Source organism: Lissotriton helveticus, chromosome 3_1 (assembly GCF_964261635.1).
Source record: "Lissotriton helveticus chromosome 3_1, aLisHel1.1, whole genome shotgun sequence".
Taxonomy (NCBI): Eukaryota; Metazoa; Chordata; class Amphibia; order Caudata; family Salamandridae; genus Lissotriton; species Lissotriton helveticus.
The window spans coordinates 669671044-669689002 of NC_136061.1; the positions used below are offsets into that span (position 1 = coordinate 669671044).

The following is a 17959-nucleotide window of genomic DNA, read 5'->3' on the forward strand; positions in this document are numbered from 1 at the left end:
GTGGAAATCGGTTTTCGATTAATATTGACCATCTGTGCATCACCAAGATAATCATCTTGATTAATTTAATCCTATTAACATCCATGGTTCCATTACACTTCATTATAACAAAAAAATGAGCTACATTTTTGCTTCCCTAACTGTTGAATGTGTATAGTTTGATTAAAGGTATTCACATTTTAAGTGTTACAAAAAAATGGCATCCTACATCATTTCACATTCCATGAACCCCAGTAGATTGTCACATAGTTAACTTTCCTTTTCTGTCTCTGACTGTAAAGCGAGAAGTTTGCAAACACCGATCCCCATGTTTAAAAATAAGCAGCAATTTATCAGAAGACATTTGACCACGGTATTTGAAGCTCAGCAAATGTGACAAGATAAAGAATTGAAGGCATTTTTATTTATTGCTTGAACTTTCACGACCCACCAAAAATCTGTTCTCGACCCACAATGTGAGAAATACCAATCTTGACATAAAAGTAAAGAGGAAGTCTTCATGTACTCTAGTTTTTTATAAGTTCTCCCCACTGGCCAATAATTTTAGGAACAGAGTCCGCAAAGGGTCGAAGGGGCTCTAGAAGGAGGTGTGGAGAAGTAGGGATGCGGTGTGATGAATAGTAAAATCCCTAACAGACTTTGCAAAGTCAATAAGAGACAATGCTCAGTCACAGGTATTTAAACAAGAATAATTATACACTTTTAAAATACAATTTAATGAGCTCTGCTAAAGAGAAGGCTAAAGTGGAAACCATAAAACTAACAAGTGCAGATGTGTGGAGCTATCATTGGATTTATGGCTTTTGGAACATATACTGGGAGTAACGCAGGGCACGAGTCCTAAAAAGAGAAGTGGGGGGACGCTGTCACCGGAAGTGACGTCACGACAGGAAGTGACGTCACGGAAGGTGCGCTCCGATCTCGTCCCAGTGGCCTCAGAGTGAAGTCCAGCGTCCCCCTGGTAAAATAAGTGGGGGGACGCAGTCCACCATGCTTGGAGCCATTTGGTCACCCAGCTCATTTGCACACTGTCCTCTCTGCACTTCAGCTGAGACACTGCTGCTGCTGGGGGGGAGGGGGGAATGCCTGGGGGTCGGTGGTTCCCTCAGCTGAAACATCATAGGCGCTCGGGACCGAGGACCCAGGGACGTATATAAGTTGGTACCTATGTCTAAAGAGCTGCTTCGGTGCGCTTTGTCCGGCTGCCTCGGAGTGACAGCGAGTGCCGTGAGGAATCGAAACAAGTAGGTCTTGTGACGCATAAGGGTAAACTCGCGGGCAGAAACGCCTTGCTTCCGAGGAAACGAAACCGGGAGATGGCCCAGGGGAGTGTATTGAGGAAAAGGAGGAGGAGGCGGTATTAAGGATGTGAGGAACGACTGACTTTAACCTTCCTCCTTTGCTGCTGTGTAAAGTGTCTTAAGGAAGGGCGATGTTTGGGTTGTAAACTGAGAGGACTTTAGGCTGGAAAGGCATGTTGCAGGTGGGCGGGACTGCCGTTTGTAATGCTGGACGCGGTTTTGATTTAGCAGGGTGGACGGCGTCCACCCTGAAAAACCCTCGGAAATAAGTGGGGGGATGCCGTCCACCCGCGTGGTACCCCGACTCGTGCCCTGGAGTAACGTGCACGTGTAAAATTAAGTGCATGTACCTACCACCATCATTTTGCTGGTGGTAATCTGCCAATATATTTCTGTGATGTAATGCAGTGTTAAAGCATTTCAGGATTGTGGTATTATCACATTACTTTATGTTATGTTATGTTATGTTATGTTACGTCTATTTATTGTGCGCGCAGCGACTCCAGCCAAGGAGCGTCCCGGCGCAAAGACAAGGTAGCTCGTAACACAACGGGAAGTAAAAAGAGGCAAATAAACAGCTAAAACAGGAGCAGGGACAAAGACAACTAAAACAGGAAGGTTTTTATCGCCTTCCGGAAAGTCAGAAGGTCCTCAAGCAAGCGGATTTCAACAGGCAAGGAGTTCCATGCTGACGCAGCCAGTACCCGAAACGAGCGGCCTCCCATGCGGCTAAGCCTGAATCTGGGAACCACCGCAAGGGCCAGACCTTGGGAGCGGAGGCAACGGGCAGGAACATAGAAAGACAGACAATTCGACAGGATTTCCGGGCCTGTACCTCTCAAGATTTTAAAAGCGAGGCACAGGACTTTAAAGAGAATACGCTTCCTAACCGGAAGCCAGTGTAGGGAGCGAAGGACACCTGTCACTGAGCAAAATCTTGGTAAGCCGACGATCGCCCTCGCCGCAGCATTCTGAACCCGTTGTAATCGGGTTAGTTCAGCCTGATTGGCCCCAGCCAGGAGAGAGCTGGCATAATCCAGGCGAGAGATGATAGTGGCCTGGATCACCAGCTGCCTGGTCGGGGCGTCAAAGAACTTGAGAACAGGTCTCAAGCCCCTCAGAAGACCGAAACAGCAGGCCGCAGTTCTTTTCGTATGGCCTATAAAAGAGAGGCCCGCATCCAGCCATATCCCCAGATTTTTCACTTCCGATACCGGGATCAGAGTGGGACCCAACTCTGGAGGCCACCAGTGGTCACCCCACAGCTCCATTAAATTAGCTTAATGATGGAAATCCGTCAACTGCACGTTTCTCACTTTATTATGGCCACCCATACAAGAGCTGTGGAACAAATAAATTATGATCTGGAGTGAAAAACAGACCTCCAGCTCATAAGGACGATGACGTAAAAAACAAAACAGGCGAGCAATAGCGTAATGTAGTATAGAAAAAGCTGTCCGTCAAGGGCTAATAAACAACATATTGGTCTTGTACTAAATGGACAGGCTTCATGAAAACCAGGAGTTGAAGTGGGTTTCAATGAGTGTGAAGCCTTAAGCCTGGGAGAATATCAAAAGATATGCTTAATGACTAAGTGAGTTGGAACAGCTGAGATAGAAGTGCAGGCAGGATTGCATTGGGTATGCGGCAATAGGGATAGGGTGGTCTTGTCCTGGCTGGCACTCAGGTGGGGAACTACCTTACTGCAGACATTCATTATTTAATGCAGCGATTTCAGTTATGCATTATATCAGGTCTCAACTGCACACACTATTTGTAAGGTGAAGCCCTGTACAAGTCTTTTACTACAGGTTCAGTATACCTCGCTCTCTACCATCAGTGCGTGATGTAATAATAATAATCCACATTTGTAAAGCGCGAACAATCACCCGTAAGGGTCTCTAGGCGCTGGGGCCGTCGGGAAGATTAAGCGAGCTATTGCCCAGAGTCACATGGTGCTGGGCTAGCCTGCCGCCGGAGCTGGGGATCAAGCCGTGATCCCCAGATTCTAGCGTCAGTCGCCCTGGCCACGGCGCCACACCTCTCCCACAATGCAATGAAATCAAACATGCAGTAAACCCATAAAAAGTTGAAGAAAACCATTCTTGTAGATAAGGTGTACTACAGAGGGGACCTTTTGGGTGAAAGCTGTGCTCAACAGCTCTGGACTGTCTTCTGCAGGCATCCACAGTGGCAGATATCAAAGGGAGGGGCAGCCAGGGGTCATGAACAGTAAAAGGAACAAGATACTATGGGGAGCCAACACAGCATGAGGCACGGGAGCCCAGGAACCAGCACTTACGCTTCAGAAAGCGGTTCCGGATCCATTTGTTTTGCTTCCTGGCATATTTCTGCGTCACTTGCTTCAAAGCCTGAATACCTAGAAAAAAAACAAGGTGGTAGTTCACAAAATAGGTTTCCACACTGTAAATCATTCGACAAGATGCATTCTCCCAGCTAGAAGCAACCCCAGGCATGTTCCTTCAACTAAAATCAGCTAAAAATGGGTGTTATTATTGGTGTGATGCAACGACGGTGCAGGGGGGGCTTTTGTTCCTTTATCATTTCAGTTTTTGCATAATGTTTATACTAAAAGTCAACGCAATATATCTTGTGTAACATGTGGCAGTCTGTCTCTGGGTAACAGCTCTGCATTGTATTTGACAACTGGCATAATAAAAAACTGTTTCACGAGATTGTCTATAAATAGGTATCCTTCAATCAAGCTCCACTCGACTGTGCCTTTGGGAATGCTCAGGGTTATTTGGATTGACCACTTCTCCTTTATTGTATATTGTGCATTTTAGATGGTGGTTCATTTTGTATTTGGTTGTTTTATGTAATGTCATTTGATTTGTTTTTCTTTTCAATAAACAGATTTACAAAACAAATAAATAAAAAACTGTTTAAAAAAAATATATAAGCTCCCAATACACGCTCCCTCCCTACAACTAGGCTATGAGCAGCATACCCTCACACAGAACCAGTCCACAAGAAGTATTCCCATCAAACAGAATAAGACTAAACAGTTCTACATCTAGAATGCAGATCCAGAACATGAGTCATGCTTCATTTCCAAAAGAAAGACTGGATATGTGACTGAATATGGAACTAGAAAGCGGTATATTGTCTAACCAAAAAAGAAAAATAATCAGCTTCCAGACCAATTGCTACACCTGTAACTGGACCAAAACGTCTTCTTTCTCTGAATGCAGCAAACGCAAAGAAGATGGACGGAGCGCTGAAACATTTCAGACACACACCCCTAGTCACAGATCTGGGTTGAATCCATCATCATTCTTTAGCTCACTTCGCCACCCCAGTTCAGACACAGCCATTTGCAAATCATTCTTGACCCTATTCCTCATGGGAACAGTCCAGCCCGAACTGCCAAACCAGGTCATCCCTGGACAGGAAACAAGCATCATGGGACCAGTTTCGGGGTAACACCCCTCATCAGCCAGGTTAGCTTGAATTCAGTGGCAAAGTGAGCAGGGTGCCCAAGTCTAGGCATACCTTGCCAACTTGAGGCGAACAAAGCAAACACAAGGAGCTGATGGATGGAGCGCTGAAACTTGGCGTGGCAGTTCGGGCTGTACGGTTCTCATGAGGAACAGGGTCAACACTGATTTGCATATGGCTGGGTCTGAACTGGGGTTGCGAAGTGAGCTAAAGAACGATGATGTATTCAACCCAGATCTGTGACTGGGGGGTGAGTGTCTGAAATGTTTCAGCGCTCCGTCCATCATCTCCTTGTGTTTGCCTTCTCTGAATGCCACACTGAGGGACTTCAAAGTATGTCTTACTACCACAGATCAACATTCCACCTATGCACTGTGTGCAAGGACCTCAGCTAGCCCCCTCCCTAGTGAGCAGCAGACTCTTGTCCTACCGTTCTGAAGCAGTATTGCGCTGGTCTCCGGCGGGCAGGTACCCTCAGTCACCAGATATTCATGGAACTCCTTGAAGCCAATGGACTGAAAGATTCCATGCTGATAATCTTGACTGCAGGGAAAGAAGGACAGTGATGAGACTAAGTGGCAGAGGCATCAATTTAGAAGTAGGAGGTTTGTAAGGATTTAGAATGCATTGCCCACAAAAAACACTCATTCAAATGTTTATCCTCCTCATTACAGTTTCCCTCTGGGTCTGTCCTTGGTCCAGTTTTGATCTATCCTTACATGACACTGCATGTGCCCTATAGCTCTTTCTTTGGTCTTAGATGCCCTTCTAGTCACCACACCTCTATTTCCGTGTGCATGCTGCCCAACCTTGGGAGACTTCAACTCAATCCTTTCTAAACAGAGATCCTGTTTTCTCTGCACTCTGTTTGCAATTCTTCTTAATATTTACATGCTCTTTTCCCTTTTACCCGTTCCCCTACTGCTTTTTTTTGCTGCCGGTAATTAGATGCCATCTTCAATCCAGATCTCTAATCACACCTGCTGCTGCTCTAAATGCCTGCAGCAACTATACACAAACCGAAGATGTTTTTTTTCTATCCTCTCTTCTCATGGTACTTACATCCTAAGACTCCTTTGTCTGTTCCCTCCTAACAATACTGTAGCCCTTCTCTCCTACTTAGCCTTCCTGAATAACACCCCCCACTCCAATGGATATTTAATTCTTCTGATGGCCTTCCTTTAGACTCCCACAAACAGCCCACATCTGCCCCATTCTAGCTTTATTACACTCTCTGCCCTTTAATGCCAGAAGCATTCACGTCCTCTCTAATATGTTAATGCATTCTGTCTAGTCCCTTCCTATTTTGACTATTTATGCCCCCTTCTTGAACCCCGAGTTCTGTCGCTCAACTCTGCCTCAGCTCTGCATAGCTACTACCTCCTATGCACCCGAAATCTGTTCTGATCATGCTCTTTATTTGTTTGCCTGCTCAGGCACCCTTTCATGTCTCCTGTTTAAAGAGTGCCTCGTTCGCTTGGTTTATCACAACTTATTTAGGTGATTTTTTTTTCTTCTTCAATCAAGCCACTACTTCTACTGTTTAACACTTTGGCAGAATCGACACAACAATAAAATAATGAAATCCACCACTACAATAGTAGAGTCAAACTCATCAGAGCCATCTGAAAAAAACAGAACAACTTAACTGCCATACTAAGGGTTGGGTGGGGTTTATAAGCCAATGTGGACTGGGGTTTGTAAAATCAAGTTAATACAAATGGTAAGTACAATCACAAGGATTAAGAAAGCCTTCTACAGAATTTCTAAAGAAGAAATATGAACATCAGTGGAAATTGAAAGATCTCCAAAATATAAGTGTAGTGATCAAAAGTGTCCACTTTATTAGGGAGACAGCTGAAGCAATGAAAAACATATGGGGAGTATCAGTAGACATTGTGGGATGTTTGAGGTGTTGGCAACTTTCAGTAGAAATCAGAAGAATCAGGTGAGGTGCACAACAGATATGAAGTATAAGCGGTGGGTATGTGGAGATATCCGAACCATACGTGGAGAGATTCAAGGGCCATTTCGGGAAACATCTGGAGTTTGGGAGAGAATTGAGACACTGGTTGAATCCAAGGAGACTTCTGGAGTATTGGCTGAAGTCAGGGCAGACCAAATGGAATGGAGCGAGGGACGTTTAGGAGAGAGCAGTAGAGTTGGTGACTGCCTGGGGAAAGAATGGATGATGTACTTCAGCAATGCTAGTGACTGCTGTGGTGTGGGAGACGTGGAGAGCTGCTTACCTGTTCTCACTGACCTTTTGCTGATTATACCTTCGGTGGAAATCTTGTAGCTCAGTTAGCAGTCCATCCACTAGCATCTGATCAACTCTTGCACTGAGCCGCTTGTCTAAGACTTCCAAAGATAAATGTATCAGTCAAAAGGAAAGAAAGCATCTATGATCCTGCATCAGCACGACTCTGAATCACAAGCATTTAGAATACTCTCCAAAGGAGACCAAACTGGGCACTTGCCTGCAAGCATTACTGTGGCAGCTTAAATACACATTCTCCACTACAATCACGCACTGCACAGCTCTTTACCACTTTGCCTCAATCGTGAGCTGCAGCAGACCTTACTACCCATCTGTTTAATATCACTCTGTAATTTCTTTGTATGTTATGTTGGCTGCCCCTTTTCTCTTTTGACTCACCGTGCCAGGATACTCTTGAGTGATAGAGCGCGTAACAAAAGGCTTTATAACATAACATAACATAACATACTTCAATCCTGAGACTCACAACACAGATCTTACCAATGCACATCAAACTGGACAACAGAGAACATATGGTACCAATGCATTTCAATTCCAATATACACCACAGAGACACGCGCACCCATCTGCAAAAGCATCCTGTTCGTCCAACACTAAGACCAATAGCTAATCTGCCATTACACCACAGTCCTGACCAACAGTACCTCTTTGGTATTCCATCAAGGAGGCCAGCACACAGCCCTAAATGCTGATTCAGCCAGATATACAGAAACAAGTTAATGCACCCCATTCTACCCCATATGCCCTACCAATCTGTCCTGAGGCTCCCTTGTATTACACTGTGCCATTTCATGCCATACATAGCTCTGCCAATACACATCACTTTTGCCCTATATTAGGAGCTCAGCTACTGCCCTGCTAACAACCAATGTTTAATATAAAGCGATTCTTACCTTCCTGGTCCATATGGAGCCACAGGATACATGGCTTGGGGTACCGGAGGGGCCCGCTCAAGGGCCCCGAACCCACCTCTGCCTGTTGACGACGCAGAAGTTCAGTGTGGCTGATCCCAGTTTCTTCAAAAACTTGCAGGCTCCTGTGTGATAAAAGTAGATTCGGCAAGCCTTAGCCTTTAGCAACTTCCATCACAGGGTGGTCAAAATGTAAAAACAAAATCTACTTTTAATCATGGACATGATGTAAACATCTTCCAAGTGGAGACTTGTATTTCTAATAATAATATATTGATAAATCTAGGACAACAACAACTAATGCAATCAGTGGTGGTGGTGGTGGTATCCCCCCTATGTCTTCCTGGACTAAGTGCCAATGTAGGTTAATCACCTTTTAATTGCGTTGCTCTCAGTAGAGAATGTAGTGACGCAGACTAGACGTTCCTTTTCTTCCTGTGACTTGGTGCGTGATTAACCGACATTGGCACTTAGTCCAGGAAGACATAGGGGGGATACCACCGACCATACACACCTTCAAGAAAGCCAAAAATGGAAGAGAACACATTGTCAAATCACTACTACCCCCACCTGAACCACAATCAGAGTCCACACTATGGGGTATACCACCGATCAAGGGACACCACAGATGTGGTAGCTGCAAGGCTTGCTCTATGACTCAGGAATGCAAATCCTTCAGTCATAATGACTACATCCACCACCTCCAAGAGTACAGTAATTGTAACACATCAGGGGTTATTTATGCCATCACATGCCCCTGTAACTTTATGTATGTGGGTCAGACTACACAAGAGGTGAAGAGCAGAATCCTGCAACATTGCAGCCGGATTTGTTGTAAGCGTCAAGGTGCGCCACTAGAGGACCATTTTACTGTGTTCGAACATCCACCAGAGAGTTTGAAGTGGTGGATCATTGAAAAGGTCAAACCTAACTCCCGGGGCGAAGACTTCACCAACATCCTTAACTTCAGAGAGTGTAGGTGGATACATTTGCTAGACACAGTGAAAAAGGGCCTGAATGAATCGGAGGAGATGGGACGGCAGGTAGCAGTCCTCACGTACACCTCTAATATATACGACGCACCCTGGCCACTAGACACTAATCTAGGTTACCCACGGGGTCATACATATGCCCTACCCCTAGAAGACTGGGCTCTGAGAGAGGCTCTCATAGTTACCTAATTCCCTTGAGGACTACCCTTGATATGATATCAGTCTGCACAGTTTAATTTGTATGCATAAATTCGTTTTTATTTCCTTTGTTTCCCCTTGTATTATACAACTTGACTTAACTACAATTAGCACTGTATATGTTATTCATGTATATATTGTATATGTCACCTTTGTTTGTCCAGTCAATCGTAATAAAACGTGAATTTTATAGTACTGCATAATTCTATGCCCCGGTAAATGCTATTGCCTAAATGTACATCTCACATGTATATTTCGTAATTCATGTCTCAAAACATACTTTAACTAGCAGCCCGCCCGACGTTGTCCGGGGGCAATGAGGCTCAATGTGCAGTCCTTCGGAGCGCAACCACCACCTTCAGGGCCCCCACAGACCTCCGGCAGCATGTCGCGTCTCGAATCCCAGGCCCCCAACCACCTGTGCAGCCGTGGGCCAAAGACCGGGTGACACTCACCGCCGCCGCCGCTCCTCAGCCTCGCGCTCCTGGCTGCTCCTCCCGCGCTCGTGTCCGCTCCTCAGCCTCGCGCTCCTGGCCGCTCCTCCCCGCGCTCGTGGCCGCTCCTACCCCTGGGCATGTCGGACCTCTACCTTAGCCCACCGCGGGCGCTGCCGCTCCTCAGCCTCGCGCTCCTGTCACTGCTCCTCGCGCTCCTGGCCGTTCCTCCTCGCGCTCCTGGTTTACTTCCTGAACTTTACCAAAATATCTGACGGTGATGTCAGCACGTTCCTCGTTAGCGCACACGCTCACCTCAGACATGGCACTACTTCCAAGGCACTACTTTGCCCTTGTAACATATATTTTTTGCTGATATATAGCCTATGACCATCTGCTTACCCTGACTTTTCCAACGCTGTATTGGGTGTTTTGATTGGCGCTGTGGTTCCCGAGTTTACCCGCCTCAAAGGTTCACAGTTCTCTCTTTATAATAGTAGTATAGATTTGCTGCATAAATTAATGCCCCTTACCAAATGCTATTGCCGAAATGTACAATTCCTATTTAATTTTTATCATGTTTCAACTCTATCTGATGTGGGTTCAGCATCCACCAAGTGATTGCCCCCACTTCCGCGACTAGCATATCAGAGGAGGTATCCGAGACCTGTAGTCTGCCTTCCCTCTCTATTCTCCACATGCAAGGCAGGAGAATCAGCCCCTGTGCGCATATACTAGAGAGCGCTCGTTGGGTGCGGTCTCGGTCTTCGACAGCGGACACTTACAGCGCACATCTAGCCCTGTACAGGTAAGCGGTAGCAGCAGTTACCTTGAAACGTTTTAGCCCACGAAGGGGTAGTAAGGTTTTTGTAGACCTACGGACTGATTGAGTCATTATAGAGACTGCCTTGTGTTGAGCGAGGGCCGCTTAAGCTGCCTTTTGGTATGTATGTAGGTCGTGATATGGTGATTGCAGGTTGGCACTCGGGGGCCACTATAATTGCAGATTAGAAAGCATGATTAGTAATTGAGTCTGCCATGTTCCAGCACCAATTAGACGTGCGGTCGCCGGCACACGCCGCCTTGACATGGTTATTGTGTTCTATTCTGGCTTAGAGACCGTACCGCTTTATTTTTCTCATGGAATTAAATTTGTGGAATTACATGGCTATTTAGTGGCATTGACCTGCTGGCTGACATACACTGTTTTTAGGAAGAGAGCTGGCATTTTCCTCTCGTGGAATTAACTTTGTGGAAGTACATGGCGAATGAGTCTCATTGACCTGCTGGCTTACAAACACTGTTCCTTGTCAAATATGTAGTGTATCCCTGATCCTTACTCACACAGATCCCCCCAATTGAATTGGCTCTAGGACTGACCTCCCAGGCATCCGGAAGATATTGAACTAAACCCACGATACGGCTACCCCTTCCCACTATGCCAAGTGAGGGTAAGCACGATTACTGACCTCCTAATGGTTTTTATGTGTGGATGTGCTGATTTGGAGTGGATGACTCATAGCTTCGTTCCTTATCATTAGATGAGGGCTCCTAACCACGAGGTGGTTGCCCCCCTTCGCACCCCCATACTGTCCTGAGGAAGACTTGCAGGCAAAGGTTCAACTCTCCAACAAGCCGTGTCGAAACGTTGACGAGCTCACCCCAGGTATCTGGACCCACCGATCCCCTAACCAATAGGTGCCACAGATGACTACAATCTGTGATTGTACGAACAATTGTAAATAGACCGTGTAAAATAGATCTTTGGGCCAGTACACCCTGATTGATACGCTTGATCAATCTCACCTTGAGTCTGTCTACTTTCTTCTCAATTTCACGTTGGGAATACTCACCAAAAACTTTCGAGCACTCCTTTGCACGTTCCTCCTTGGAGCAACCACATTGACTATCTGATGATAAATGCTAATTATGTTTGGAATGAAAATAAATTCATGATGCGGACTTACAAAGTTGAAGTCTCTGCACATCCACTCGTTTTTGTTTCTGAAAATGTATGTGTCATTTATACACTGATGTATGTACTAAACAAAGAATGATATGTTGTTGGACATTTTGCCTAAAGGGGCAATAACTTTTCTCTAGCTCCCTACTAAGGAAACAATCAAATAGTACCAATTGTTTAAATTATTGGTTTGAGGACCATTGCTTTCTATACCGGACATTACCCAGGTCCACAGACTGTTTGGGTCACCCCATACTTGTAATGGTTATACAGCCTTGGCATTTAAGTGTACAACAATTTGATCAGGCACAATCCCATCACTCACTGTGCAAGTAGGCCAATGAGTAGGCCAATGACTGAAATGGATGAAGTAGGGTGATCTACTGCCCCATGCTATATGCGGTGGTGGGCGAAATCAAAAACTTTACCATTACATCAGACAGTTAAAACAACTACAATTTTCTGTAGGATAGGCCTACAAATTACGAATGTGAGTTGATATATAAATAGCATGTCGATATGTTATGAGTTGACAATACAGAGCAAAATATAAGCTGGGAAGTATGTGAAAACGAGTAGATTTTGAGGTTGAAAAGATGGGCTTTGAGGTTGGAGATCATTCCATTGGGGAGGGCCTTAATGAGCGGAAGCAAGATGGAGAACAGCTTTTTTCAAGGAATGGCAAGTTGAAGACTAGCTTAGCCACTGCAGTGTTGACCTCGCCAGTGCAAGCACTCGCAAGGCCCCAAATCTTCCCCTTTACTGCAAACAAGGCATCTCCTAAGGTAGGCCCAAAGTTTCCCCATGGGCAGGCTGCAGCGTATTTAAAAGGTAGGACATGTACAATTGTGTATTTAAAAGGTAGAACATGTACTGGTGTGTTTTACATGTCCTGATCGTAAAATACTAATTGAGCCAACGCAGTAGTTGGTGAGGTGTCCAGCCCACTGGTTTTCTGTAGGTTCATATACCAGTTGCCATCATCATAAGGTAACGCAAACTGCTCTCCATCACCCCTATTAGTGTTGCCATTAGACTAGCTCGGATCAGAATCCAAGCCAAAAGGTCGATGTGATGCTTGTGCGTGGCTGCATAGCAGTGGAATGGTGTCTGAGTCAGATGGATTCAGTCGAGGCCGCTGCATTACAATAGCCAGACATGTTCTTGGTTGAGACAATGCCGGCCCGCAGTTAGAAACCAAAATGAATTGAAGGTCTTCCACCAGAACAGGTGGGGTCATTGCTTGTAACCTGCTCATGGGGTCACAACGGCATTGAGAGTGAACCTGCCAGTAGTAAACCAAATGGAAGCTCCTCTGGAACCTTGAGGCTGAAAACGCACCAGCGGGAGCCAGAAATGTCCCAAAGATTAGGCCTCTTGAAAGGACTCCACCTACTACGACATCACTGATGGTTCCAGGAACTTGGGGTTCATCAGATCAAGATGTAATGGAGTCCTTGAGTCTGGTGGCTTAGTGGATTAATGCGTCCACTGTAGGGGAGGACCTATGTTTGAACTCATGGTCACAGGTTCAAATCCCAGGAGGCCCACTCAGCCTTTCAGCCTTCTGAGGTCAATAACATGAGTATCATTGAGTAGGGTAACAAACATCTGTTATTCAGCTCCAAGATACCCTTCAGGGTGAAAGTGCGCTTTACAAATACAACAGATAGGGAGAGAGACCTGGAGACACGGTGAGGTCCTCATGCCTTCTCTGGAGAACGAGTGATGAGAAGAGGCTGTTTCCCACTTGGACTTCTGTTTTTATATCGAATTATTCACAACATAATACCAGCAGGCACACCTAGGTTCAATGGAGTGGTGGACCTTTTGATGCAAGTGCGACTATAAAGATCACCACCTCCTCCCTCACCAGTCTACTGGTATCCCCTAACGTTTATGGTTATCTATGAGAATACTTTGTAAAAAATCGAAGTAGGACTCACATGGTTCATCGTGGTAAGTGGTGATGCTTCTACACTACCAAAAATGATAGATTAAGCCTAGTTGCTTTCATGATAGGGACCCCATAGCCCTGAAAAATGCCCCAGACCAGATAGGCTGACTTTTGAGAGCAGTAACATTTGGTGACTAGCAGACTGGTTTGAGCCATTGTGCTCTAATTACCCACAGAGCAAAGCGTTTTTAACTATACCCAAAGTCCTCACGAATAAAGGTGACAACTAAGGAACTGAGGTATTTTTAGATTGTCTGGATCCCGCCCTGTCCAGTAAACTTTACGTAAGAACTCCCTCCTACCGCCAAGTCTTTGCGGAGGTTGAGTCTGCCTTGGTTGTAACATCTCACCAGGGTGGGGAGAGGATGCAGATGATGAAACATGACACTATTAAGTGTGTGAGACATCCATCCTCTTCCATTAAGGATGGCTTTCCCTGTTGTAATCTGACCCCCACTGAATATAGTGACGACGGATGACACCCCCCCACACAAGTATAGCATGGAGTCATCTCTGTATCTTCTGCACAGGCACCCTACTTTTTATGATATATATATCTATCTATATATATCTATATATATATATATATATATATAGATATATATAGATAGATATATATATATATATATCTATATATATTTACTTTGACTTACTCAAAGACTTTGACCATGGGGAAGATCTGCTTTAGAAACTACTTCAGGAGCAGGTCCTTGCTTTCGAATTCAACTTTGAACAGATTAGCATTGTGCCTTCCCATGTTTAACCATGTAGTGCTTCACCTCATGTACTGGATGGCTCATGGGGACATCTGGGCACAGGTGTTGAACAGGTTGAAGTCATGTGGCAAAACCAAGCACCAGAGGAACACCACACGGTAATCTGGCACAGACATGAGTTTGCTACAGTCTCTAGAATTTTTAAAACCTGTTTTGTTTGTGACAATCACATGTACACTAGAGAATTTTAGGGAAAAAAGGAGAGGAGCTCCCTAACCACGTATGAAGGCGCAGAAAGAAAGGATGTGAAAGAAATGCACATGGGTGGGGTTCGAATGTGGCTCCATTCATCACTTTCACAAAATGGCGTTGGCTCGCACAGAATGGCGTTGACGTGGACTCGTAAAGTGCCACCTAAAGGAGCAAAAGATTCAGCCTGATGCGCAGGGAAGTTCACAGGTGAGGAATCTGCAGTTAGGAGTATCCATCAGAAATCATATTTTTATGCTCTATTATTAGGAGTCATTGTAGGACAGGGATAACAAACTGTCTGTCAGGGATCTCATGTCCTCTAGCACCAACATGTACAAGCAGATGTTACAGGGACAAGATTACATGCTGTGCGATGTACTCTAGCCCAAGGGTTTTCCTGACCATCTCTACAGAAGTCGTTACTGGGTTGAACATCCAACTGAGGATGCTTCATCTGGACTGTTCTGTCCATTTGAGAAGGTCACATGTAGTCTGATATGTCGTTTTCGGAAGGCAACATCATAAATACTGTTCCCGGTTCGGGAGGTTACATTGGAATGTTACATTTGGTTCTGCAGGCCAAATTTGTAGTTTTATGTCAATTTTGGTGAACCGCAAAATCATAATGGGCTTTAACATCCCAAAAGCAGCACAGATCATACTGTAGTGTAGTTCCTATATTTCGAATAGGCTCTGCGCATTGGAATAATATATCCTATCGATGTGACGTAGGACTTATGTCTACTAGGTCTCTATTGAATATATTCAACTTAATTGTGAGTGCCAGCTAGCTCAGAGGTCACTAGAAACTTTCTCGAGTTCACAAGAAGGGATTTAGTTTCTGACAACCTCATAAACATGACAACTTTGTTTCCCCAAGATAAAACTGATCTTCAGAGTTGTGGAAACAATAGATAGATATTTTACTCAGTCATTCGTGCATGCTTCGTTTCACCAGAGGTACAGAGAAATAGATAGACGGGTGTTTTCAATAAAAGTATTTATTGAACAGTCTTCTTTCTCAAGCAGAAGAAATGAACTGTTACAATCGTGATACTGGTTGCAAAGTATAATGCATACAGTAAGAAGAGTAGAATACGAGGGAAGAAGTAAGTGAGGTGTAGCATAAATTTAGAATTCTTTGCCAAGAATCTATCCAAGATTTCTCTTAGGGTCTAATCAGCTCCGTACCTTGGTTTAGAATGAAGAAGGTCGGGCTCAGGACTCGATTTCCCAACAACCCGCAAGGGTAGCTTGCAAACACTGGAGCTGGATTTCTCAGCAAGAGAAAAAGACAGCATCTCTCTCAGTGCGTCTGCTGGAAGGGTCGGCTTCCTTCGGCACTTGCTGTAGCAGGATGATTCGGCCAAGTAGATAGTCGAACTGCTCCAAACCACCGTGTGTTTGCTAAGGCAAGTGTGGGCATATTTATACCTTGAAGGTGCAGAGTTTGACGTAAGGGTGGACATCGTCATCAAAGAGTCGCAGTTCTTTGAAAACTCCATGAGTTCTTGGACAAATCAATATTCAAGCAAGGGGAAGACCCTAGCTGCTGCAGCAGAGTTTTCCAAGAAATCGTTGTGGATTTTTCGGAACTAGTGGAAGTAGCCATGCCGTATTTGGACTGCATGAGCTATGTCTAAATATGGTTATGATTTCTATGCCTACATAAGGATACAGTGATTTATACCTATATAAGGGCATGAATAGAATAGGGAAAATTACACTAGGGTCCTAAAATGCTACACAACAATATGAAAGGTAGAAGTGCACTAACCTAGTGCTTGTACCATAACATCTGGAATATCATATCCAGTTCTGAATTCTACTTATGAAATCTGTCCAGTTCTAGAGATCACATGATGAGCACTGTCTCGTTCTTAAACCCACACTTTGATCACTGTGCCAGTATATGGCCCATTTCAAAAGACCACCTCTAGAATGTTATGTCTATCCGAGAGATCACATCTGGAGTATTGCGCTAAATTCTGGATGCCACATGTTACGTTATGGGACCGTGTCATTTTGTATAGAACCCACAAAATATTTTCTTCAGGTGTAGGGATCAGTTCTGGAGGCAACATTTTCAGTCACAATACAATCAATTAATTAAGTAAGTCTTATAGAGCACGACCTGTCGGCCCGGGGGTTGGGGGGGCAGTGGGGGTCTCTGGGCGCTGGGTTCTGTGAGCCTCAGACAAAGAGCTATGTTTCAGCTTCATCCTGAAATTCTCAAGAGATGGGGAGGAGCTTATGAGGAGGGGGGAGGTCGTTCAAGGACCTGGCGACAATGTCAAATAAGGAAGGGCCTCCACAGCAGCTCCGATGTATGCGCGGAATGTGAGCCAGGGAGCTTCCTGGCGTGTCGGTGGAACTTCAGGCGCTGGATGATGTAGGCGGGTCAGGTGTTGTGGAGGGACATGTAGTCTTGTGTGAGAAGTTTGAAGAGGCATCTTTGCTAAACTGGAAGCCAGTGGAGAGCTTTGAGGGAAGTGGTGATGCTGGCTCTTACTGGGAAGGTTAAGGGTGAGCCTTGCTGCTGTGTTCTAGAGGCAGTTTAGGAGCAGTTTGATGGTTTCGGTGTAGAGTGCTGTGCCGTAGTCAAGGTGGATGGAGACGAGTGCTTGGGTGACTAGTTTCCTGGTGTAGATGAGGAGCCAACGGAAGACCTTACAGAGCATGCAGAAGATGTGGAAGCAGGCAGAGGAGATGGCGTTTATCTGCTGCTTCATGGTTAGTTGGCTCTCCAGTACAATTCCGAGGTTGCATGCTTGGTCGGTGGGGTAGGTGAGGGGACAAGTTTTGTGGCCCACCAGGTGTCGCCAAGGGTGAGGGCTTGTTTCCAAAGAGGAGTACTTCGGAGTTGAGCTTTAGGAAGTTGGACTTTATCCAGGTGGCGATGTTGGACATGGTGTTTCGAAAGTTAACTCTGGTGGTGTTTGTGTCTTCTGTGGGGTTTGGATGAGATGTTTATCGTCGCCGTATGATATGATGTTGGTTCCGTGGGTGAGGGAGATGTCACCAAGTGTAGGTGTTGAAAAGGCTAGGGCAAAGGGAGGAGTCTTTGGGGATGCCGCAGATTACCTTTTTGGGTGCCTGGAAGAAGGGGGGCAGATGGATCCTCTGTGTTCAGCCGGAGACGAAGGAGGTGATTGCGTTGAAAGCGTTGTCTTGGATGCCAATGTGGTGGAGTCTGGTGATGAGGGTGTGGTAGGAGACAGTGCCGAAGACAGCAGAGGTAAAGGAGGATAAGGGCTGCTGTTTCACCTAGGTCGAGGAGGTGTCTGATGTCGTCCGTTGCTGCGATCAGGGTGGTCTCGGTGCTGTGGTTGGACGAAAGCCTTATTGGAGGTGTCAAGCAAGTTCTTTTCCTCGAGGTACTCTGTGAGCTGGCTGTTGATTGCTTTTTCCAGGACATTGGCAGGAGAAGGGAGAAGCGAGACAGGGCGGTAGTTCTAGAGTATGCTGGGGTTGGCAGAGGGTTTCTTCAGG

The 17959-nt window shown here is 45.4% G+C and overlaps 1 protein-coding gene across 3 annotated transcripts in view; it reads right to left on the reverse strand.

The window, feature by feature from the left end:
- TRIT1 (tRNA isopentenyltransferase 1) overlaps window positions 1–17959 on the reverse strand; it is a 130191-nt gene that overhangs the window by 18563 nt on the left and 93669 nt on the right. For all 3 annotated transcript variants that reach the window (XM_078680785.1, XM_078680786.1, XM_078680787.1), the window contains 4 exons: window positions 7938–8080; window positions 7013–7124; window positions 5194–5306; window positions 3604–3681 (listed from right to left, as the gene is read on the reverse strand). In XM_078680785.1, the coding sequence (XP_078536911.1) occupies window positions 3604–3681; window positions 5194–5306; window positions 7013–7124; window positions 7938–8080 (446 nt within the window). The remainder of the gene's footprint in view (window positions 1–3603; window positions 3682–5193; window positions 5307–7012; window positions 7125–7937; window positions 8081–17959) is intronic.